The 27232-nt window shown below is 38.8% G+C and overlaps 1 protein-coding gene across 1 annotated transcript in view; it reads left to right on the top strand.

Annotated features, from left to right (window-relative positions):
- The window catches only part of LOC124715975 (mediator of RNA polymerase II transcription subunit 4), a 76324-nt gene extending 52381 nt beyond the window's left edge, over positions 1 to 23943 (top strand). Inside the window, exons 4-5 of the mRNA XM_047243138.1 lie at positions 1916 to 2035; positions 23682 to 23943. Coding sequence (XP_047099094.1) covers positions 1916 to 2035; positions 23682 to 23854 — 293 coding nt within the window. The 3' untranslated portion in view covers positions 23855 to 23943. The remainder of the gene's footprint in view (positions 1 to 1915; positions 2036 to 23681) is intronic.
- Positions 23944 to 27232: the final 3289 nt, after the last annotated feature.

Here is a 27232-nt window from a genome sequence, read left to right as displayed (position 1 = left end):
ATTAATGAACATATTTGCTATGTTTATAACTCAGGATCTAAATAACATCGACCAGTTTCCTGCAAAATGCTGTTTAGCAGTAGATGCTTACGTCAGTGCCATGCCCTTAGAAATGCAAGTTGTTTCAAAAATTCAACATTTAACTGCAGTCTTTACTAAATATTAGTATCTCCCTATTCAGCCTATGTTTATGAAATATGTTTTCAGTGCTTTCATTATTTGGTGATGTAACAAAGTTTGCACCAAATGCTTGTGGTGATGTAACAAAGCTTGTACCAGATACTACCTGTCAGTGTAGTGTATGCAAGCTGGAGACTAAAGTCTTAATCCATTATTGCTCGTGGATCGCATAATATTTATACAATGATGGAAAAGAAATAGTAACACCAGGAAGGAGTTGCACAACATAAACGAAATGTGGTAGGTGCGTTTCTACTTCTGAAAGATGATGTCTATTCAAATTTCACTCTAGTCACATGAGAGTGGCACTAGTAGCATCACTATGAGGATACAAATCAGTTTTGCTTTAAGTACTCTCTACAGAAATGGTCATGAGCATTAGTTACGTTTGAGATTGGACATGGTGAGTTGCTGTTAATCAAGAAAGCTTTTAAGGTGACAAAGATGCTATTATCAACACCTCCCTGAGTTTGAACAAGGTCATGTGATAAGGTTATGAAAAGCTGTATGTTCATTCTGCAATACTGCAAAAATACTTGGCAGGAATAAAGCCACTGTTCATGATTTCTGGCAACAGTGGTCATGAGAACATCCTGTCACAAAAAGGCTGGGCTCCGAATTGCCACAGCGCACAACCAGAAGGGAAGACTATCATGTTTGATGGATGGCTCTGGTGCTCCCATTGCATCTGCAGCAGCAGTTTGAGCGGCAGTTGGCACCACTGTAACACAATGAACTGTTACAAATAGGTTACTTCAAAGACACCTCCAAGCCAGATGTCCTGTAGAATGCATTCTACTGACCCCAAACAACTGCTGTTTGCGACTTCAATGGTGTCAAGTGAGAGCTCATTGGCAGGGTGGGGTCCCTTGTGTGCTCTGATGAAAGTTGGTACTACCTCATTACCTGTGATGGCCATGTATTGGTTAGGAGGAGGCCAGTTAGGAGCCTGCATCCAACCAATCTGCGTGCTTAGACACACTGGACCTACACTTGGTGTTAGGGTCTAGGGTACAGTTTCGTATGACAGCAGGAGCACTCTCATCATTATCCCACGCACGATGACTGCAATATTGTATGTAAGTCTGGTGATTTGACCCTGCTGTGCTGTCATTCAGGAACAGCATTCCAGGGTTTTTTTCCTACAGGTTAACACACGCCCATGTACTGCTGATGTAACACAACATTCTCTGCACAGTGTTGACAGGTTGCCTTGGCCTGCTCGATCACCAGATCTTCTCCAGTCAAGCACATACGGAACATCATTGGACGACAACTTAAGCGTCATCCACAAAGAGCGTTAACTGTCTCTGTATTGATCAGCTGTGACAGGCATGGAACTCCATCCCACAAACTGACATCCAGCACCTGTACAACACAACAAATGCTTGCATTCAACATTCTGGCAGTTACACCAGTTATTAATGTACCTGTGTTTCACATTTGCAATGGCTTATCATGCACACACATTAACCTTTGATCTTACAATCTTAATTACTTAATTATGTTACCTAGACAAATGTATTATCGAAATTTTATTACTGTGCATTAATTGCTTTCTGTTGATGCATCAGTGTTATTGTCTACTAGTTTATTCTTACCAGCATTTGGTTCTTACTCCCATTTTGTTTGTACCATAATATTACTTTTCTTAGTTAAGGTTGAAAATAATTGTTTCAATGTTAATATAAATCCTAATGATTTTATATCGTTACATTTTTATTGGAAAAAAAAGATATAGAAATGCGTCTTGGTTTCCTTGGAAGACTGAGTGATCTACCCATGAATGGTCATCTTATGCAACAACAAGGAAGTCTCTCTGATCTCCACAGGGGAACGCATGCAGCTGGTGTCGGTAAGTGCTTTTTATAATATACATGCTTATCCTAAGCTTAGCGCAATAAGTAATGTATGTAATTATAGTAGTTAAAGTTGTTATTTAATTTATCCTCTAAATTTCTCAAGATAAGAATAGGAATAAGAATAATTAAAGTTACTTAATAAACTACTGATTAAATATCCTCTAAATCTCTCAAGATAAAAATAGAAATAAGAATAAACAAAGCTACATAGTAAATTACTGATTAAATACTTAGTAAAATCAGTATTAGAAAGTCAGGAATTAGGCAATTTTGCCCTTTTTCCTTTAAGAGGTTATCATCATTGGACTGGTTCTAGTATTATTTTCTTTTTTCCTTGGTAAGGCAGTGAAAAAATCTTGTTTCTGTTTGTTTCTGTCATTACTCAAATACTGAATGTGTTACTAATTAACAGTGTCACTGCAGTATTATAATCTTTCATTGAATCATTTCATTATATTACGCTTAGGTAAAATGTGCATCCTTGACCTTTTTCCACATGCCAGAGACCCTTCCTTGCAGCATCCTTGGAATACTATTTGTGTAATTTATACCACACTCTTCCCCATTTTCCTAAAAATTTTCCTGTTTCAGCAATGATTATGTATATGTAGCACATACTAGTGGAAATGTTCCTTACCTCATGTCCTTGTAGAATTTTGTTATGAAAACAAGGAACTTCACAGGTTCTAGAAAGATGAATTGTGAGATCATGCAAAGTAGAGTGCCCAAAATTTTGAAGTAAATAAAAATATTTATCCGTAATACCTCTGAAGGACATTTTTAATATTGGTATCCAATGATTTGTATATTGGATGTATTCTACTTTAGATGTCGAAAATCGTTGTCGAAAGACATTGTGTTATTTAAAAAGAAAGGATGTTGTTTGCTTAGCTGCAAACTTGAGTCTCTTTTCATCAGAAAATTTCACATTTTAAAATTAAATTACACTTGATATAGGCAAGCAAGATTTACTTTCCTGTTGTCATATCAGTAACTTGTGGATTTTAAAGATTCTCTAACTTGTCGTTCCCTAACCAAGAGAGGAATCAGGAAAAAGAAATGATACTGTATACATGTAGATTTAGTTAAACAACATTTTTGCAAACACTGAATCAAGAAAGAGACAAGTAGCAGGGAAGGAGTCTAAAGTAGAAGATATTAAAACTGTAGACTATAAGTAATAATACTACATACTGCACTGGAGATGAAATAAATCAAGTAATATACATTCTGGTGTGTAGTATCCAAATCTGCATTTCAAAATGTTCTAGCTTGTAAGATTTTTGAGTTTTCAGGGGTTCTTGTTTTTTATTGTTTATTTTCTGTATTTAGCTGTTTACTGTACTTCCGTTTAGGGCCTAAACAAAATGTTTAATAAGAAGGCATATAAATGATGTATTTGGCTGTACTGTTGGTGATCAGCATAATCACTTTGCACCTCATATAGCCTGCCTAACCTGTTCCACCACTTCAACCAAATCATTGGGGAACAAGGGGCCGCCAAGCCATGCCATTCAGCTTTCCAGTGGTGTGATGTGAGCCTAAAGATCATTTTTGAAGCTGTTACCTCCACCTCACAGATATTGCAGGGCATTCTAGCAAAATTAGACATAAAATAAAGGATGTAAACGTATCTCAGTGAATTTGCTGGTGGTGCGAAATGAAAGGCTATCTTTTCCTATCTGTAAATTTCAAGCTACAGGTGGTTTACAGAGTGGATTCAAAAAATATTGCTGGTGTTGTTTTTTGTTTTCTTTTTTTCTTTTTGTGCCTATGGGGACAGCCGTAACTTGACTGCTTTACAGTCAGGGAACGGCCTTTAAGAAGATCTTAAGTATCTGGAAAGGAAAATGTGAAAATCGGTCCATCATTTTGCCTCCTATTAATCTTTAAGTTGGACCTTATGAAGAACTTTGGAAAAGATGTGGGTGAAGGAGGCCAGGTCTTCGATCATTTGAAAGTATAGTTTTCAAAATTGAGTGAAGCAAAGCTGAAAGAAGGTATATTTGTTGGACCACAGGTAATAAAATTGATGAAAGATACAACTTTTGATACCAAATTCACAAATATCAAATTATCTGTTTAGCCATTTTTCAAAGGGCAATTATGAAGGTCATTTTGGACAACAGAAGCAGTGAACACTATGTTTCCTTTGTAAATTATCTGTTAGGCAGCTACAAGAACATGGGGTGTAGAATTTTGCTTAAAATTCACTTTTAACATTCTCACTTGAATTCTTTCCAGAACGTTTTGGAGCTGCAAGCAGAAAGTGGTTTGAGAACTTTCACCAAGATGTCTTTACAATAGAACAACATTATAAAAGTGGTACCCTCTGATGATGAGTCTTGTAAGGGGCAGTGGTGAAATGATAGACAAAAGTATCATCATCACATTTTTTAAATACTAAAGGAGATTAAAGTTGAAAATGTGTTATGAATTAATTTAGATCTTCTATTGGTGTCCTGTCCATAAATACCGATAAAATAGCATTGAGTTCTGAGTACTTGTTTCTTGTTTGTTTTAATTCTGTAAATGTTCGCAAGTACTGTCTTTGATTCCGCTATGTACCTGAGAAATGTGACGTTATACAGAAAAAATGATTATACCATTGAATTCAGCACCCCAAAATTAGTTGAATCCACCCATTTACAAACCAAATGCAGATAAAAGGTTTAAATTTGTTGACTAGTTAACCTGCCATAATTGGTAAGGGCAAAAATGAGGACTGAACTTAGCAGAATATTGCAGGTCAGACGTAATTGAATGATAGAGAACACAAGACAAGAGAAATGGGAATTACAGAGGAAGGGAGAAGAGTAAAGTAGAAAAGGTAACTCTGAAAAGAATTGAAAGGATGTATGTTGAAGTAAAATCAGAAGAAATAACAACTAAGGTATATAGGGTTGGGAAGATGCCAAACAGGAAATATAGTTGGTCTCAGTTGAGCTTGGAAGTTCTGGTGTTGGGAAGGGGATTAAAAAAAAATACAAGCCAAGCATTTCGAGGCACCTGTGCCTTCAAACATTGCCTTAAGTGAGCACCCAGAGGGGCAGGAGGCAACAAAATAAAACTCATGGATTGAAATAATATATGACATTATTTCAGTGATTGCAAAATCAAGTGAAATTTACAAAGAATTTGGCAGTTTGAGGCCACTTACTAGTGTGACATTGCACCCCTCTGGTCCAGATGCATGCTAGCTGAGGGAAGTTGGCTCGCAACTGTTGTAACTGATCCTTGTTATCGTGGCTACTGGCACTGGGATGGAGTTGATGTCCTAGTTGGTCCCATACATACTCCATCAGGCAGAGATCTGGAGATCCTACTGGCTACAGGAATATCTCAACATCACAAAGACAGTTCATAAGGGCACGTGTCATGGGGAACGAGCATTTTCATATTGAAAAAGGACACCGGTATACTGCCACTTGAGAGGTAACAGATGATGTCCGTGATGTGCCATCAGTCACAACCATGCTTTACCTGAAGTCATACCCGATTGTTCCCCACACCATGATGCCAGGAGTCACACTGCTGTGCCTCCCCAAAATATTAGAAAGATGGGACCTCTCCCAGGTCGCTGCCATTTGTGTTGCGTTGTTCATGGCAGCATACGCATGGGACAATAATTCCCTCATCCAGCTGCCACACACCGACTAATGGTGTGGGTTGAGACAGAAAGTTGAAGGGAATCCAATATTTGTTCTTGGATGACAGGTGCAAATGTGAAGGGGTTAAGATTTACTTGGTGCACAATAGGGTGAACCACCTTTGCTGTGATCAGGCATGCTTGACAGAAACCTTGACAGCGAATATGCCTGCCATAATGCAGTCTGGTCACTGTCACATCCAAATTCCCCATAAATCTGGATATTGCATCATTCAGTCAGTCAGCCAAATGGAGACCCACAATGAGGCTCCTTTCAAGATGATAACACTATCCCACATGAGAGTACATGGCATCTCCATGTCCTTCACAGTGACTACACTGCTGGCACCCCTTATAACCCCTATAGGACCTGGAAACAACGGTAAAAATACCTGACTATTTCTTCTGGGCGCTTTCTTTTTTCTTTTCTCTCTCTCTCTTTTATTTTTTAAGGCTGTGTACGTACTCTTCATGTTAATTGGTGGACCACAAGATTTGTCTTGCTCGTTACCCTGCCAAGATACCTTGTGCGTCAAGTCATAGCCATCGCCACCTTTTTCTTGTGTCTAATTACTTTTGCTGTCCAGACAGGGTTTTTTAAAAATGGGAATAGATTACTGTGCGTTGCGTACTGTGCATTTGGTAATTCCCTGGCATTAGGATAATTAATCAAGCAGATGCCTCAGTCAATGTTTGCTGTTAGTAAGTCACGTAGTAGCCATACTCATAGGGGAACTTGTCAGGTACACAGTTACTGTGCATAACCAAAGATATTTGCATGGATTGTAGTCTTTTATGTAAGGTTGGCAACACATTCATGTCATGGTATAAGCTCGGACATAGGCTTCACTGGTAGTGGTTGCAGGCATGTTGGGAGATGGGATTCATCATTATTACAATTAAAACAGAGAAATTAAACAATTATATTAATTATAGTTAAATACACTGTACTTACCAATATCACAGAAGGTGCTGGAAATGTTTTCCTCTTTCTAGAAGACATAGATCAAACTCATTAACATTTATTTGTGAACACCTTTTATCAATGTATCACATATAATCATATGCAGATAATCGATTTTGCTCTCTTCAGTTCATCTATTGCTGTTGGGTTATTTTGATATACAAATATTTTAGATGCACCCCAAAGGAAATAGAATAGTCGGGCAAAGACAGATCTGGTGAGCGCAGGGGCCAGAGACCTTTTGTAATTACTCTATCTCCAAAGATTTCATCTAAAAATCATAGGGACTGGTGCCCCGTATGCTCAGTAGTGTTGTGTTGTTGGAAAAGAGAATGATTGATGTCATTTTCATTCAACAGGGCAATAAATGGATAAATTGTCTGGGAACCATAGACATCGGAAGTGATGGTAGTATCAAAAAAGATCAGCGTATAATTCACGCACGTGTTATGGCAACCCACACTACGATTTCCTCTGCATGCAGTGGGGTTTTCTGATGACCGAATTTGTGAATTTTGGTAGTTGGTCTAGCCAGGTAGGTGAAACCAAGTCCCATCAGTGAAAAAGGCCTATCTAAAATACCAACTCCACATCAGTTACCAAATTGCTGAAATAATCATTTCGCATGGTCCATACAATATAGTTGTTGCACTGCAGTAATATTATGCAGATATATCCACAGTTCCCCCCATGAACCATGGACCTTGCCGTTGGTGGGGAGGCTTGCGTGCCTCAGCGATACAGATGGCCGTACCGTAGGTGCAACCACAACGGAGGGGTATCTGTTGAGAGGCCAGACAAACATGTGGTTCCTGAAGAGGGGCAGCAGCCTTTTCAGTAGTTGCATGATCTGGCCTTGTAACAATAACCGAAACGGCCTTGCTGTTCTGGTACTGCGAACGGCTGAAAGCAAGGGGAAACTACAGCCGTAATTTTTCCCGAGGGCATGCAGCTTTACTGTATGGTTAAATGATGATGGCGTCCTCTTGGGTAAAATATTCCGGAGGTAAAATAGTCCCCCATTCGGATCTCCGGGCGGGGACTACTCAAGAGGACGTCGTTATCAGGAGAAAGAAAACTGGCGTTCTACGGATCGGAGCGTGGAATGTCAGATCCCTTAATAGGGCAGGTAGGTTAGAAAATTTAAAAAGGGAAATGGATAGGTTAAAGTTAGATATAGTGGGAATTAGTGAAGTTCGGTGGCAGGAGGAACAAGACTTTTGGTCAGGTGATTACAGGGTTATAAATACAAAATCAAATAGGGGTAATGCAGGAGTAGGTTTAATAATGAATAAAAAAATGGGAGTGCGGGTTAGCTACTACAAACTGCATAGTGAAGGCATTATTGTGGCCAAGATAGACACAAAGCCCATGCCTGCTACAGTAGTAGAAGTTTATATGCCAACTAGCTCTGCAGATGATGAAGAAATTGATGAAATGTATGATGAGATAAAAGAAATTATTCAGGTAGTGAAGGGAGACGAAAATTTAATAGTCATGAGTGACTGGAATTCATCAGTAGGAAAAGGGAGAGAAGGAAACATAGTAGATGAATATGGGTTGGGGGGAAGAAATGAAACAGGAAGCCGCCTTGTAGAATTTTGCACAGAGCGTAACTTAATCATAACTATCACTTGGTTCAAGAATCATAAAAGAAGGTTGTATACATGGAAGAATCCTGGAGATACTAAAAGGTATCAGATAGATTATATAATGGTAAGACAGAGATTTAGGAACCAGGTTTTAAACTGTAAGACATTTCCAGGGGCAGATGTGGATTCTGACCACAATCTATTGGTTATGAACTGCAGATTGAAATTGAAGAAACTGCAAGAAGGTGGGAATTTAAGGAGATGGGACCTGGATAAACTGCAAGAACCAGAGGTTGTAGAGGGTTTCAGGGAGAGCATAAGGGAACAATTGACAGGAATGGGGGAAAGAAATACAGTAGAAGAAGAATGGGCAGCTCTGAGGGATGAAGTAGTGAAGGCAGCAGACGATCAAGTAGGTAAAAAGACGACGGCTAATAGAAATCCTTGGGTAACAGAAGAAATATTGAATTTCATTGATGAAAGGAGAAAATATAAAAATGCAGTAAATGAGGCAGGCAAAGAGGAATACAAACGTCTCAAAAATGATATCGACAGGAAGTGCAAAATGGCTAAGCAGGGATGGCTAGAGGACAAATGTAAGGATGTAGAGGCTTGTCTCACTAGGGGTAAGATAGATACTGCCTACAGGAAAAATTAAAGAGACCTTTGGAGAGAAGAGAACCACTTGTATGAATATCAAGAGCTCAGATGGAAACCCAGTTCTAAGCAAAGAAGGGAAGGCAGAAAGGTGGAAGGAGTATATAGAGGGTTTATACAAGGGCGATGTACTTGAGGACAATATTATGGAAATGGAAGAGGATGTAGATGAAGACGAAATGGGAGATAAGATACTGCGTGAAGAGTTTGACAGAGCACTTAAAGACCTGAGTCGAAACAAGGCCCCGGGAGTAGACAACATTCCATTTGAACTACTGATGGCCTTGGGAGAGCCATTCATGACAAAACTCTACCATCTGGTGAGGAAGATGTATGAGACAGGCGAAATACCCTCAGACTTCAAGAAGAATATAATAATTCCAGTCCCAAAGAAAGCAGGTGATGACACATGTGAAAATTACCGAACTATCAGTTTAATAAGTCACAGCTGCAAAATACTAACACGAATTCTTTACAGACGAATGGAAAAACTGGTAGAAGCGGACCTCGGGGAAGATCAGTTTGGATTCTGTAGAAATGTTGGAACACGTGAGGCAATACTAACCTTAAGACTTATCTTAGAAGAAATATTAAGAAAAGGCAAACCGACGTTTCTAGCATTTGTAGAGTTAGAGAAAGCTTTTCACAATGTTAACTGGAATACTCTCTTTCAAATTCTGAAGGTGTCGGGTAAAATACAGGGAGCGAAAGGGTATTTACAATTTGTACAGAAACCAGATGGCAGTTATAAGAGTCGAGGGGCATGAAAGGGAAGCAGTGGTTGGGAAAGGAGTGAGACAGGGTTGTAGCCTCTCCCCGATGTTATTGAATCTGTATATTGAGCAAGCAGTAAAGGAAAGAAAAGAAAAATTCGGAGTAGGTATTAAAATTCATGGAGAAGAAGTAAAAACTTTGAGGTTCGCCGATGACATTGTAATTCTGTCAGAGAGAGCAAAGGACTTGGAAGAGCAGTTGAACGGAATGGACAGTGTCTTGAAAGGAGGATATAAGATGAACATCAACAAAAGCAAAACGAGGATAATGGAATGTAGTCAAATTAAATCAGGTGATGCTGAGGGAATTAGATTAGGAAATGAGACACTTAAAGTAGTAAAGGAGTTTTGCTATTTGGGGAGCTAAATAACTGATGATGGTCGAAGTAGAGAGGATATAAAATGTAGACTGGCAATGGCAAGGAAAGCGTTTCTGAAGAAGAGAAATTTGTTAACATCAAGTATAGATTTAAGTGTCAGGAAGTCGTTCCTGAAAGTATTTGTATGGAGTGTAGCCATGTGTGGAAGTGAAACATGGACGATAACTAGTTTGGACAAGAAGAGAATAGAAGCTTTTGAAATGTGGTGCTACAGAAGAATGCTGAAGATAAGGTGGGTAGATCACGTAACTAATGAGGAGGTATTGAATAGAATTGGGGAGAAGAGAAGTTTGTGGCACAACTTGACTAGAAGAAGGGATCGGTTGGTAGGACATGTTTTGAGGCATCAAGGGATCACAAATTTAGCATTGGAGGGCGCCGTGGAGGGTAAAAATCGTAGAGGGAGACCAAGAGATGAATACACTAAGCAGATTCAGAAGGATGTAGGTTGCAGTAGGTACTGGGAGATGAAGGAGCTTGCACAGGATAGAGGAGCATGGAGAGCTGCATCAAACCAATCTCAGGACTGAAGACCACAACAACAACATCCACAGTTCTTTGGTTACTGTTTTAGCTGCTGTTGTACAAGAGACTTTATCCATGTGTGACTTTTTCTTCACTGATTTTGCTGGGCTCCACAATTTGCCCTCTGTTGGAGTCTTGTCAAGCTTCTGTTCAGGGTTATTCCACGTCAAGGGGACCAAAGGGTCCCCACCCGCCCATCTCAAAATCTAATGAAATTTGGTGTGAAGGTTCTATACGGTTTTTGATGCTTATATACCAAATTTCAGTCCAGTATCGTTGTATCGTTAGTGGTTGAATTTTTAGGGGCTTGTAAAGAGAAGTTACTCATCTTCGCATCACATACAAAGATGCAAATGTGCCAGATTTACTAGGCTTTTTTAAAAGTTCCAGCACTTACTTGGTCATTTCCTTTAATATACATAGATAACTTTTTGTGTTGAATCACACTGTGGCAAAAATTTGGGATTTAGCCACACCTAAATATAGATACAAGCCTCTAAAGTAGCTAAAAAATTCGACGTGCTATTCTGAGAGCCAAGGTTTGACCGTCCACTGCTACTTTTCATATGAACCTATCACAGCAAAACATGAGAGGGTTATTCCTACATGTGATGTCTATGTACAGATCAAATTTAACTAACATTGGATGCCTAGAAGAAAAGACATGCATCTGCAAAGTTGGTCAAAATTTTCTATGTGCAAATTTTAGGGTATTTTTGGGGGGCAATATCTCAAATGTGTCTTGTTTAATCCTCTTTTTCTTGCCACAGCTTGAAAGAGCATGCTTTAAGCTTTCAAAGCTATACTGTTTAATTTCTGGACCTTGCATATTGATGAGTATGAATGCCTATTCAAAAGTAGGGAAAATGGATTATTGGTAAATACAAAAAATTAGTACAATTTGAAATTGTAAATCAAAAAATGTTTAATTATAGTGTCTTTTTAATAGTATTCGTATTCTTGAGGGAAAAAACCTTGTTTCACAAAGCCACTAGCATCCAGCGCATGTTAGTCTGTCGATTATTTATATGACTTTGAAACGTATCCCTGTTGGTTTTTTAACATTTTTGAACACATTCTAAGTTGATTTCTGAATGTATCGTAAGTTGATTTGTGAATGTGTGCATAGTTACATGATGTCTGTCAGGGGAATCCTCGTCGCATGTAGAAACAAACTTTCCTTCAGACAAAAGGGGCTATACGAGCTGAGCGGAGTAAGGCCGAACGGATGAATGCCAACCACTGTTTGATTGTGTGGTTGATAGGGTTTGCAAATGATCAGCATTGTTATAATTACTAGCAAAATCCATAGATTCAGCCTACTGGAGTGGAAATCAACGAATAACAAGTAAGAAAGATTACGTATTATCTTCTCGGTGTATCCAAGAAAAAGAAATTTTGAGCGAAAATTTTTGGCCAGATCGCTATACTAGTAAGGGCCAGTTGTACATTCCCTGGCTAGCAGCTGCTTAAGTTCTATTCTGGAAGAAGCGCGAAAAACGCGTTGTACGAACGTGTAACAACACCTAAACGGAGAATAGTCGCAGGATGACTAAACTGGTGATTGCGGCAGAGTTAGTGAAGTTAACCGGCGATTAAGCTTTAACATTGGCAGGAATAGTTACAGCGTTAGTGATAATAAGACAGACTGTTTGTTATAATGAGGAAGGAGAAGAAACGGGGAGATCACACAAATTATGGAACAATATGATGATTTGAAGTTTAAAAATTTCGTACTACTACTTTTCTATCTAATGCTTGAGAAACTGGAGTGTATGAATGAAGTGTGAAACTATTTCCTAACGTAAAGCTTTTTGCTTGTAGTAGTCGTAATAAGCATTTTATATTGGTACTTCGTGAATTATATTTTGTCGTTACAAAAAAGACCGTTTGTGCCAAAACAGTCTTGTTTATTTGGTGTGTATTACAATTTTTGCGGTATTAGAAAGGCTTATTTTTTATATAACAGACAGTGACAAAATAGATGTAATCAGATTGGGAAACTACACCAGTCTTGGGTTGTCTTTGTATTAACAGCTTTTTCAGTGTTAGACAACGATATTTCGATTTTTCATGTAGCAAAACGTTTGACGAACTTTGATGAGGTAATAGATTCTTTAGTAGAAAGGAAAGCACACCACGTAAAGCTGTAGCAAGATTAGAGAGAAAAAATTCTAGGAGCTAAGGATTGAAGAAATGTGTATTGTCTTGCTTGTCTCATGTCTTTATTGGGTTTATGTAACCTGTATTTAATATTATGTCGCACAAAGCAGCAAGTACTTAGCTGATAGGGAGTAAAGAGTACAAATTTTCTGAAGAGTTCTTTTTTGGAAAAAAAAAGAAAAAGAGGGACAGGATGTCAAACCGGCCAACTATAAGCAGGAGAGGCACCACAGGACATTTTAATTTCCACTGTCCTGAATATGGTGTGATGGCATCCATTACAAAATACACATTTCAATTCCAAAGAGCGAAATACAGTGACGTGCGACAGAAGAATTCTGTGAGAGGAGGCGACGCACTGCACTTTGGCACACTTACCGCCAAATAACATGTCTTACATTTCCTCAAGCACATATGTTTTATGCATCAGACTCTTCAGAAAGATCTGCGCTACAAAATGAACATATTTTTGGAAATTCGATTTTTTTTCTAATTATTGACGTCCTATCTCAAATGCTCGAGGGAGTGGCGGTGTATTGCCCATGTTCGGAAATAACGTAGATCCGAGGCTGATGGGCAGAGCAGTCTGAGTTACAATGAGGGAATGGGTAGTCTCCACGTGACCTGTGTTTACATTTAGTGATTTTGCTGTGGTCGGGAGCTATCAAGTGAATTAAAATACATTCACATAATTATGGAAGGCTGAAATGTGTTGCCGGCCGCGATGACCGAGCCGTTCTAGCCGCTTCAGTCCGCTGCTACGCTCGCAGGTTCGAATCCTGCCTCGGGCATAGATGTGTGTGATGTCCTTAGGTTAGTTAGGTTTAAATAGTTCTAAGTCTAGGGGACTGATGACCTCAGAGCCATTTGAACCATTTTTTTAAAATGTTTTATTAGTTGCAGATTTTATTTCCACCTTTCTGACAGTCAAGCATTAATTGCCTTGCGGAACAATGAAGTTATTTTTGTCGGTTAGCTGAAGAAATTTCCTTTTATTAATCTTTCCCGCTGAGGCAGACAATATATTTGAAACGAAATGTTTAATTCCACACACTATTCGCTGCATTTCAAGTGCTCGTTTTCAACTTCTAGCACGTATAGCATTAAGCCATAATAAAGAATCAAACTTGAGATAACACAGTACTGGTACTCCAAGAAAATTTACATCCCAAAAACCACATTGAAAAGTATATCATCAGGTAGTGGCCTACTTCACTGGGAATCTAGACATATGAATGTGCACTTTAAATATGCATTTTAAATGTGCACATTTTAGTATGGGTCACGAAATTCCGATCCTCTTGGAGTATCCTCTGATGTCTTGTTTCTTTTATGACATAATGTAAGATCTTTTAATGTTTTACACGTACGAACATATGGGCTCCCTGCGACATCGTAGCTGTGCAAACGCGGTGGTGCCTGTCATCTGACGCTCTCTGGCAACTGCAGAAATGAACCTGTTTCTAACAGGTCGCGGGAAAATATTCCGAATGGTGGTTTGAAAAGCGTTACCATCAAAGTAAATTTCCTTTTACGGATCTTGAACTATGTGCGAGAATGTACGCTGAATTTCTTAAATCACAGAGCGTTTGACTCTCATTTAAAAATCAGATCTTTGATGACGAGCCATTTAGATGAATTTCGAGCCCAGAAGATCAGATATTTATGTCGTTATTAAAAATTTTACTGGCACATTTGTGTGATACATCTTAAATTGTAATATGCGCATAAAAGACCAACATTATGTGTGGAAGCTTAGCTTGTCTTGCAGCGTATTAATTTTATAGGCCAATATTATATGTGAAAGCTTTGCGTTTTGTGTAGCAATACTACGTATATTAATTTAAACCATTAACTTTTTCTGTTTGTGTCTTCGCACTACTTAACAGTGATGTTGCTATTGGCTGACTACATCACATGTCCTAAGCTCTGAATACCCGCTGTCATCAGCTAATGAGATCACATGACATGTGCTATGACTGGCTTGCAAAAGCGCATCGCAATCTCGATTTCAATGCTTCGGAAAGTAACATGTGGTGTTTGGTGAAATTCGAATTTATACTTTCGTAATATGAAAATATCTAGTGTACGTGTTGCTGCACATCAAAGATCTTCCCAAAACGTGTTTTTCTCCCTGTGTTTAGCTTTCTAAAGTGCCAGGAAATTCTACACCCGAGTATAAAACCATAGTCATTCAAAGTTATACAGTTCCGAGAGAAAATATAATGTCAGGGAAAAAGTATGTTTTCACCCAGGAGAAAGCATATTTTTAACCGAGAAATCCGGGAAATTTATTTCCTTGTCTGCGTATACACCCTGATTAAGCTCCACAGTTAATTTTTTTTAGTATATAAATCAGTTTCAAGAATTAATTTAACATATGCCATAAAACAAGTATAAAACACAACACAGCAAACTTGCAAAACAAAAACTCTAAAGAGTCAGTTCCATTTTTGGTTAAATAGTTCTACAATTTTGTCAAGGACAGATTGAGGAAAACTATTGTCTTCCTGATGATGCTGGTGATGGTGCTTCTAAAGTTATGCAAATATGTTGCTCAGGAATCCAGCAGGTGTCTTTAGCAGCTAGCCAGTGGAAGGAACGAGCAGAACCAGGTGGGTACATAAAGCTGATGAGGACATCTTCTTGTTCATGTGAAATATGCTATTAACTTTATTTGAAAGGCATGGACAGCAATGGTATCATCATGGAGACAATCGCTGATCATACAAACGCTAATACTGTGACATTCCTTGCCATCAAAATAGATGACAAATGGAAGTAGTGTGGTCTGACTGTTCTTCCAATGAAATCCTTGTGCAGCATCGTCAACAACAAATGAATAATTCTGAGTAAAACACACCAGTATAATTGATTCATTTTCTGCAAGATTTATTAGTAGCTGCTTAAGGTATAAACTCTAGCGTTTTGTCACAAAGTGATGGCTTCTTAAACCGGTAATTTTCAAAATCAATGTCTCCATGAAATCTTCAACAGTTCTCTGACAAAGTCTCCAATGTGTGTGTGTGTGTGTGTGTGTGTGTGTGTGTGTGTGTGTGTGGACCTATTGATGGTATTACATTGTTTCTTCAGGTTCATAGTTTTTAAAAGCATCTTCGAGAAAAGCCACTAGTTGTATTTTTCCTAGACATTCCTCACAACATTGCAGCATACAATCTTTTGATTCCAAACTGCATACATTTTTTTTTTTTTTATCAAAGCCTTGTAGTCATCTTGGATGCATGTTTTGAAGCCAACATTAATTTGACATTTTGATGAATTGTACATACGTTTATTGAATGTGGTCCAGAAGCACCAACTTCAGTACACCATTTCAGCCTGAAGTTACAAAATTTTGAGAAGCTCAGTTGATTTCCATATCATTTCTTTCAAATTTTTCAAAGGAGCAGATGTTTTTGCGTGTGAATCTTTTTCCCATTTATTTTTATCGCAACACAATCCTTTTAGCCTGAGCATAACCAAGAAAACTCATCATCTCCAAGAAAAGTGAGAACCTTTTGTTTTACTTAATCATTGAGCTTTTTCCCTTTTCGGTTTGCACATGTTGCCAAAATCCTATCTTCTATCTTTAATTTTCTAGACTTTCTCTCCATTTTATTCGAAACAGCAAATTCTTTAGCCACTTTTTCAGTAGTCCAGCTATTTGGGGCCAGTGTCAAAATTTGAACTTTACTGCAATTTCTTGAAGCCTTGAGCTTAAGTTCTTCAATTAAGATATCCATATCTTTAAACTTTTGGCACCCTTCCATTAGTATTTGAGCAATATCTACTTGGCTCACACCAGTATCTGTGGCAATTACCTTAGTAATGCTAACTTGGCCTTTCAGAACTTTGTGCTTTACATATCCCATTAAATCACTTTTGCTGATCTGCAGAACCTGTAATGGTGGCACTACAAGTGATGATAATGAAGTATTAGCAATAAAGCAAGCATCAACGACACCCATGTCTTCAGTGGATGGTGGTTCTTGCTTATCTAGTGGGATGATTCTTTTTAGGCCTCTTCTTGTCTACATTTGGTACAAATTTTCTGACCAGATTTAAAAACATTAGTCAATAACTTCAACCTATCAGATATTGCAATGTTCATTGCTCTTAAAGCCTTCTTGATTACATGTTTTTCTTTACCAAATGGGTAGCAGCAAGTCTTCTTCAGGAACTGAAATTTTGTCATCAACAAGGCATTATGGTAGGGAGAAATTTGGGCACCTTCAGTAACATCAAGCCCAGATCTACATTGTAGAAGCTCCTTGTCCATCAGTGACATTTCCTTAACTGATTGTAGTTGACTTTTGTCATAATAGGATGATGATGACTTATGACAAACAGCTCCATCTGATCCACCAAAGTAGCTGGGTGAAGGGGTCTCTTGGTTATTTTATACAATTGTTTATTAATCTATAACAATCAATTTTGAAAGCTTATGAATATCCAGGTTTGAAGCATAGAAGATTCAGTCTTGTATGTATTAGGCCATTAAAACATATTATTTTAGTGGTTACCTTCAGTTACAACAATGATTATTGATTATTCAAACACTCAGTACTCAACACTAAGGTGGTACAATGTCAACACCAAAGATTACACCTCACAGATGATGGACACAGTGAAAATTGGCAATAATGAAAGCAACAGTAGAAAGTGGTGTTTCAGCAATGTCCCACTGCTGCAGGGCTAGAGCCTTAAAATACTACTGCTGCTTTATAATTTCGATGGAAACTGAGTGACGATGCATAGATGCACCACGATGCATTTTAAAGTTAAAACATTCTAAACAACGTAGCATTCCATTATAATCATCTAGATTTTATGATCTTAAGAGCATTTTCAGAGGTTTTATTATATTTATATTCTATACTGCAAAATAATGCAAAAATACTGGTTAGCACAGTTACATTCCCTAAATAGCAGGCAAATCTTAAACTATTAAAAGACACTATAATTACACATATTTGATTTGCAATTTCAAATTGTATTAATTTTTTGTATTAACCAATAATCCATTTTCCCTACTTTTGAATAGGTATTCTTACTCATCAATATGCAAGGTCCAGAAATTAAACAGTATAGCTTTGAAAGCTTAAAGCATGCTCTTTCAAGCTGTGGCAAGAAAAAGAGGATTAAACAAGACACATTTGAGATATTGCCCCCCAAGAGTACCCTAAAATTTGCACATAGAAAATTTTGGCCAACTTTGCAGATGCATGTTTTTTTTTTCTAGGCATCCAATGTTAGTTAAATTTGATCTCTATATAGACATCATAGGTAGGAACAACCCTCTCAAGTTTTGCTGTGATAGTTCATATGAAAAGTAGCAGTAGACGGTCAAACTTTGGCTCTCAGAATAGCACGTCAAATTTTTTAGCTACTTTAGAGGCTTGTATCTATATTTAGGTGTGGCTAAATCCCAAATTTTTGCCACAGTGTGATTCAACACAAAAAGTTGTCTATGTATATTAAAGGAAATGACCAAATGAGTGCTAGAACTTTTGAAAAAGCCTAGTAAATTTGGCGCATTTGCATCTTTGTATGTGAGGCGAAGAGGAGTAAATTCTCTTTACAAGCCCCTAAAAATTCAACCACTGACAATACTGGAATGAAGTTTGGTATATAAGCATCAAAGACAATATAGAACCTTCACACCAAATTTCATTAGATTTTGAGATGGTCGAGTGGGGACACTTTTTAATATTGGACTCTTTGACATGGAATGACCCTTTGGTGAAGATTGTGGGCCTCCCACTTCATGGTGCATCATGAACTGAACATGTTGTCTGGAATTTGCATATTAAATCACATAGAGTGTCATGATGTGGACACCTCCAAGCAGGAAAACGCAATCTAAATTGCCGCCTCACATGCTCCATAAAGTTTCCTCCTGCACTGAAAACCTCTTCCACTAAAAATCAGCTTACACAATAACAGTACAGTAACACATCTAACAGCTGCAGCACACACACAACACTTTTGTAACCCACCCCTACCACAGCATGTGTACGGAACATATGTAGGTGAGACTTGAATGTGCTACCAACCTTACATGTCCTGCAAGGTGAGACACATAAAGCTCACTGGTACTTCTACGAATGTAGTGTATTGTAGCAGTCAAAGCAGCAGTCAGCGTGGAGATTATGCTACGTGATTGTAGGAGATACTGACTTACGGCTTTTTTTGTAGTGGCCTTATCAAGGAGATCACAGGCAGTGAAAGTAAATATATTTAAGTTATTGTAATGTAAATTTGAGTTTTTACTACTGATTTTATGAGTATTATTGAAATGGAACCTCTGGGAATGTAGTTTTGATACAAAATTTATTAAATTTTAGGCATATTTTTGTGAACTTTTATAGTCATGTGCGTAGGTATCTGCAGGGAGGGGGCTTCTTCACGAGAAATTTTACTTTCTTACCTTGGAGCTGGTTTCACCATTGTTTTGCAACTTTGGGGGATGTGAACCTTTACAGAACATTGCCAAAATAGAGTACCTGATGTAGACTGCACTGCTTCCTATTAAAACCCCAAACAAGCCACAGAAAGGAACTGTTGCAACACCCTGCACAGTGCAAACAATGCTGCAGTCTACCTGCCCAACACACACACACACACACACACACACACACACACACACTCTCTCTCTCTCTCTCTCTCTCTCTCTCTCTCTCTCTCTCTCTCTTTCCCAGTTCCCCCAAGAACTGCCCTTTTGCCCATTGCACACCCGACATTAGGTTTGCATTTGATCCGCTATGGCTTGTTGCCCTTTCCAGTCAGTTTTATACAGTATAGCAATTATAGTAGAATATGAAGAACACGATCATGCCAGACCATAAGTAACAGTAGATGTAGACCAAAATGCAGAAGAAATATTAATTTTGAACTGGAAGAATGAGATAAATTGTGAAATATCAGAACTGAAAAGGTGTTTGGACCCGCTGAAACTCTATTCTTGTTAAAGTATATGAGATGCAACCTGCCACAACATCCAGCCAAAGGGTTATGAGTTGTGTACTCTACCATGGCTAAACAATAATGTGCCAAACAATAGATGCAAGACCCATTTTGGTTCATTCCTAGGCTTTCAGGGGCCAGTTTTACTGAACAATTTGGTGGTTGTCTTCATGTTGTTGTTGTTGTTGTTGTTGTCTTCAGTCCTGAGACTGGTTTGATGCAGCTCTCCATGCTACTCTATCCTGTGCAAGCTTCTTCATCGCCCAGTACTTACTGCAACCTACATCCTTCTGAATCTGCTTAATGTATTCCTCTCTTGGTCTCCCTCTACGATTTTTACCCTCCACGCTGCCCTCCAATGCTAAATTTGTGATCCCTTGATGCCTCAGAAAATGTCCTACCAACCGGTCCCTTCTTCTTGTCAAGTTGTGCCACAAACTCCTCTTCTCCACAATTCTATTCAACACCTCCTCATTAGTTATGTGATCTACCCATCTAATCTTCAGCATTCTTCTGTAGTACCACATTTCGAAAGCTTCTATTCTCTTCTTGTCCAAACTAGTTATCATCCATGTTTCACTTCCATACATGGCTACACTCCATACAAATACTTTCAGGAACGACTTCCTGACACTTAAATCTATACTTGATGTTAACCAATTTCTCTTCTTCAAAACGCTTTCCTTGCCATTGCCAGTCTACATTTTATATCCTCTCTACTTCGACCACAATCAGTTATTTTGCTCCCCAAATAGCAAAACTCCTTTACTACTTTAAGTGTCTCATTTCCTAATCTAATTCCCTTAGCATCACCCGACTTAATTCGACTACATTCCATTATCCTCATTTTGCTTTTGTTGATGTTCATCATATTTATCCTCCTTTCAAGACACTGTCCATTCCGTTCAACTGCTCTTCCAAGTCCTTTGCTGTCTCTGACAGAATTACAATGTCATCGGCGACCCTCAATGTTTTTATTTCTTCTCCATGGACTTTAATACCTACTCTGAATTTTTCTTTTGTTTCCTTTACTGCTTGCTCAATATACAGATTGAATAACATCGGGGACAGGCTACAACCCTGTATCACTCCCTTCCCAACCACTGCTTCCCTTTCATGCCCCTCGACTCTAATAACTGCCATCTGGTTTCTGTACAAATTGTAAATAGCCTTTCGCTCCCTGTATTTTACCCCTGCCACCTTTAGAATTCGAAAGAGAGTATTCCAGTCAACATTGTCAAAAGCATTCTCTATGTCCACAAATGCTAGAAATGTAGGTTTACCTTTCCTTAATCTATTTTCTAAGATAAGTCGTAGGGTCAGTATTGCCTCACGTGTTCCAACATTTCTGCGGAATCCAAACTAATCTTCGCCGAGGTCGGCTTCTACCAGTTTTTCCATTCGTCTGTACAGAATTCGTGTTAGTATTTTGCAGCTGTGACTTATTAAACTGATAGTTCGGTAATTTCCACATCTGTCAACACCTGCTTTCCTTGGGATTGGAATTATTATATTCTTCTTGAAGCCTGAGGGTACTTCGCCTGTCTCCTACATCTTGCTCACCAGATGGTAGAGTTTTGTCAGGATTGGCTCTCCCAAGGCCGTCAGTAGTTCCAATGGAATGTTGTCTACTCCCGGGGCCTTGTTTCGACTCAGGTCTTTAAGTGCTCTGTCAAACTCTTCACGCAGTATCGTATCTCCCATTTCATCTTCATCTACATCCTCTTCCATTTCCATAATATTGTCCTCAAATACATCGCCCTTTTATAGACCCTCTATATACTCCTTCCACCTTTCTGCTTTCCCTTCTTTGCTTAGAACTGGGTTCCCATCTGAGCTCTTGATATTCTTACAAGTGCTTCTCTTTTCTCCAAAGGTCTCTTTAATTTTTCCTGTAGGCAGTATCTATCTTACCCCTAGTGAGATAAGCCTCTAAATCCTTACATTTGTCCTCTAGCCATCCCTGCTTAGCCATTTTGCACTTCCTGTCGATATCGTTTTTGAGACGTTTGTATTCCCTTTTGCCTGCTTCATTTACTGCGTTTTTATATTTTCTCCTTTCATCAATGAAATTCAATATTTCTTCTGTTACCCAAGGATTTCTATTAGCCGTCGTCTTTTTACCTACTTGATCCTCTGCTGCCTTCACTACTTCATCCTTCAGAGCTACCCATTCTTCTTCTGTTGTATTTCTTTCCCCCATTCCTGTCAATTGTTCCCTTATGCTCTCCCTGAAACTCAGTACAACATCTGGTTTAGTCAGTTTATCTAGGTCCCATCTCCTTAAATTCCCACCTTTTTGCAGTTTCTTCAGTTTTAATCTATAGTTCATAACCAACAGATTGTGGTCAGAGTCCACATCTGCCCTTGGAAATGTCTTACAATTTAAAACCTGGTTCCTAAATCCCTGTCTTACCATTATATAATCTATCTGATACCTTCTAGTCTCCAGGATTCTTCCATGTATACAACCTTCTTTTATGATTCTTCAACCAAGTGTTAGTTATGATTAAGTTGTGCTCTGTGCAAAATTCTACCAGATGGCTTCCTCTTTCATTTCTCTCCCCCAATCCATATTCACCCACTATGTTTCCTTCTCTCCCTTTTCCTACTCTTTGAATTCCATTCACCTATGACTATTAAATTTTCGTCTTCCTTCACTACCTGAATAATTTCTTTTATCTCATCATACATTTCATCAATTTCTTCATCATCTGCAGAGCTAGTTGGCATATAAACTTGTACTACTGTAGTAGGCATGGGCTTCGTGTCTATCTTGGCCACAATAATGCGTTCACTGTGCTGTTGGTAGTAGCTTACCCACACTCCTATTTTTTTATTCATTATTAAACCTACTCCTGCATTACCACTATTTGATTTTGTATTTATAACCCTGTATTCACCTGACCAAAAGTCTTGTTCCTCCTGCCACCGAACTTCACTAATTCCTACTATATCTAACTTCAACCTTTCCATTTCCCTTTTTAGATTTTCTAACCTACCTGCCCGATTAAGGGATCTGACATTCCACGCTTCGATCCGTAGAATTCCAGTTTTCTTTCTCCTGATAACAATGTCCTCTTGAGTAGTCACCGCCCGGAGATCCGAATGGGGGACTATTTTACCTCCGGAATATTTTACCCAAGAGGATGCCATCATTATTTAACCATGCAGTAATGCTGCATGCCCTCAGGAAAAATTACGGCTGTAGTTTCCCCTTGCTTTCAGCCGTTCACAGTACCAGCCCAGCAAGGCCGTTTTGGTTAGCGTTGCAAGGCCAGATCAGTCAATCATCCAGATTGTTGACCCTGCAACTACTGAAAAGGCTGCTGCCCCTCTTCAGGAACCACACGTTTGTCTGGCCTCTCAACAGATACCCCTCCGTTGCGCTTGCACCTGTATCACTGAGGCGCACGAGCCTCCCCACCAACGGTAATGTCCATGGTTCATTCTTATCCAAATTCATATTGATAATATAAAATTATAAGCGTTGGATATACTATTGAAATATGTTTACCTTTAAGGTATAACATTGACCTACCTTCTAAAAATATTGGTTAGATAACTATCAAACTTTTAATATATAACAAGCCTTGCATCCATATCGAGTTTATATCTCGGGGCACGACATGTTCTCTAACTCATCTTATCACTAATATAAAAAATGGCACATTTGCAATTAGGTGTTAAAGGCAGCTGTATTCTAGAGGTTACCACGGGTTGTAAAGGGATGGAGGATGCCATCTGACAAATTGAAACACTAATGGCCTTAATAATGCATAAAAATATCATATCTAGCCAAACATTTCTCAAATGAATGGCAGTAGTGGCAATGAAATCATAACATTTCGTTAGGGTTAGTGGTGTAATAATGAAATGAAATGATCTGTCTTGCTAAGATCTGTCAATAAAAAACATAACATTTTTATTCCGCTCTGATATAAAATACAGTATATATTTTCTGTTCCAGAACCTCCAGCATCACAGCAAAGCCAGTTTGCGTGGCATCCATCTGGAGAAATTCATATGTCTGTTGGTCAGGGAAGTGTAGCAATGGACACACGAAATCATAATAAAGAGACTGAAGACGTGGAAGTGATGTCTACTGATTCGAGCAGCAGCTCATCAAGTGATTCTCAGTGATTGTTGTAATTTTTCATGCAATTGTCACAATTGTTTTCATAATGAGTATCATAGTATGCTTATTAATAAATCACTACTTATTTATATAATTTTGGTGCTTCAATTCCCAAAACTTGGAATTTTTATTTCAGTTTTGTTTCCATTGTTGGTGGTACAGGGAACAGAGGCATTTGTGAGTTAACTGCATACATTGCAATGACAGGAAACACACATCCGAAAAGAGGGCAAGCTCCAGTCGGGCTTTGCCCAGAAAGAATGTGTCATCACATGCATTTTATGTATGTTTTGGCTGTGAATAGCTGGAAGCAGCCCAAACAGATATTGCTCATCACGTCTTTCATGTGACACGCAGTGTCAATGGAAAGTGCCTGTTTGCTTCCCGTTAAAATCAAAATTATTTTCAAAGCAGAATTTTATGTACTCATTCAGTAGAATGGTCTCAGATTAGTTTATTGTGGTATTTGTTTAACTGATATTATGAAGCTCATTTTTAAACTAAGAACCAATAGTGCATCATGTCCGTGCATCCTGTCCCATGACGTCTGTTCACGGTGCCACTCCTGGCCAGTTTCTCAGTACGCCACCATTATCTTTCACGTCTCTGCCAGTGTTGGTTGTATGGTTATACTGCTTCATTTGTCACCATGCCAATCAGTAATCCTGCTGATTGTGAAGTGCTCTCGGTTATTCGGTTCTTAAATGCAAAACAAGTTTGTCCTGCTGAAATTCACTGGCAGCTTGTTGAAGTTTATGGTGCAGGTGTAATGAATGATGGAAATGTGTGTAAATGGATTTGGCTGTTTAATGAAAGAAGGACAAATGTCCATGATGATGAATGATCTGGACAGCCTATTGTCATTAGTGAAGATGTGACACAAAAAGCTGATGAGGCAGTTCACCAAAACAGGCACTTCACTGTTGATGAGGTGCATCAGAAATTTTCGCAAGTTTCAAGTTCAGTAGTTTGTCACACTGTTATGACAAACTTCACTCCAAAAAGTGTGTGTGTGTGATGGGTGCTGAAAATGTTGACAGAAGAACACAAAACAAATTGAATGGCATGCTCTTTGTCCATTTTGGACTGTTATCACAAGGATGGGTACAAGTTCTTGAGCCGCATTTTGACCGCTGATGAAATGTGGATTGCACACTATACTCCAGAGGAATGACAACAAATGCTGAGAGGTACTGTGAAACATTGTTAAAGCTTAAGAATGCTATGCAAAATCGCCAGAGGGGACTGCTCTGTAGTGGCACTCTTATGTTTCACGAAAATTGTCAGTCTTACATTGCAGCAAGAACAAGTATGCAACTGGACAAGTTTCATTGGGATCATCCACCATACAGCTGTGACTTAGCACCATCAGACTTTCATCTCTTTCCAAAACTGAAGAAATTTCGTGGTGGAAAGCACTTGGGAAATGATGATTTGTTGAAAGCGACTGTTACTAACTGGTTTAACTGTCAGGCGGCAGACTTCTGGTGTGCGAAAGCTGGAGCCACATCTTGACAAATGTGTAAATGTTCATGGTGACTATGTTGAAAAGTGAAAAAAATATGCATATTGTTGTTTGTGATACAATTTATGTTCATAAATAAAGTTTCTCTTACTCCATTACGAATTGGTTCTTACTTTTGAAATGGCGCTACCAGAAGCAGGTATGCTAAAACTTGAAGAATAAGCAGTACTCCAGCAGCGACAGCACCATCTTAGTCCACACTGGCTGCTACCGCCGTACAGCAGTGCTGCACAGTCATTCTGGGATACTGGTTATTCTTCATATTTTATGATCCCTGTTAATACATATCGATAAAACAAACCTCACACTAGATTGGTCTGAAACCACTCTATCAAATGAGCACATAAAATTATGCTTTAAAAATAATTTTATTTGTAGACCAATGCTTTCCATCAGCACTGGGCATCACACGAAAGACATGATGAGCAGCATTTGTTTGGACTTACTCCAGATACACATTGCACAAACAAAATTGCAAATATCTGCCAAAAGTACTAGCCTAGATGGTTTGTTAGTAATAATGATTGATAATTCCTGTGGATGATTTGACATGGGCAGTGTTAATTGTAAACACAATTTTGAGTTGTCTTGGTAGCGATTTTTCAACATGCTGATTTTCAGTAAAAAAAAGATGAGCATAATCTTGAAAATATACGAATTCAGGGGGAAGGTGGGTTTCTTCACTTCTGAATTATTCTTTCAACAGCAGTTTTTGAAACAGGACATGCTGCCAGACAGCAAACCGCATGCGCAGAGCTGAAATCTTGTATACGCAGTGCCTTCCCCCGATTCTTGCTACTAAGAGTATTGCTGTTTGATGTACAAGCAGTGAGCGCTAGCCAGCCAGACTCTACACCGAAAATTTTTCAGGTGCTGCCAGATTCGCACATGAGCACAGCTGACTGAGTTAGAGTGAGGGTTACACTTCACATGACGTGTGGCACATTTTTCAATTGTTTCGCAGCTATTGTAGTTCCCGCATTCCGCTATTTCATGTGTACACTTCATTGTCAGTACTAAGGCAAGCATACTGGATGTTCATCCACTGCTATGTGTGGAAATCTATCCAGAAATTGGATGATAAACGTTCAAGCGGAGCAGAGACCAAACACGGGTTTCTACATTATCGTAGCTAATGCCAGTTTTTTAAAGGTTGAAGGCAGCTGCTTAAACAAACCTATTGTTACAACTCTTTCGAGACTAGTGCCACCTCCATCGTTCCGACATGGAAGGGCCCAACAGAAACCATCAGTAACAGAGACGGATTAATGTGAACTGCCCCCACAGTTGGACAAGTTCACAGCATTTTCAGGGTGCAGTGTTTTTCAATCATCCCTAAACAAAGTATAACTCAATACGAGAGTACATATGAGTTAATTTATTCACCAAATCACTAACAAATGAAATGTGAGGACGTAGAACCATTGGCTCTACCCCATAATAATATCGCTGCCCTACTACAGTAAGCACAACTGTATCTTTGCCAGATCAGTTCTCTGTAGTACACGCTCTAAGCTACACACATTGTATATACGCTACGAGAATAAAATTATTCATAGTAAGTGATAGGAGTGCAAGTGATTATTTATCACCGTAATTACTAAGCCTGCTCCCCACTATCTGCAGTGGAGATCCTGTTATGTCCTTTTCAACTGCGCCGCAAAATACCGAGTTATACTTGCACCAAAACACTGCCGATCACCTGGGATACAAACTTAACGCCACGAAGAATACGCCCAATGATGGTGCTTCATCGCCTGGCATCACTACAGACGATTTACTTGTGCAACCATTTGGTGTTCTCGCCGATTCCCAAACGATATAACCAGTGCAACTGTGGTTCTCAAACAGTTGACAA

Source organism: Schistocerca piceifrons, chromosome 1 (genome assembly GCF_021461385.2).
Source record: "Schistocerca piceifrons isolate TAMUIC-IGC-003096 chromosome 1, iqSchPice1.1, whole genome shotgun sequence".
In the NCBI taxonomy this organism is placed as follows: Eukaryota; Metazoa; Arthropoda; class Insecta; order Orthoptera; family Acrididae; genus Schistocerca; species Schistocerca piceifrons.
Note: the sequence above shows the minus strand (reverse complement) of the source record. Positions and strands in the feature narration are given on the sequence as shown.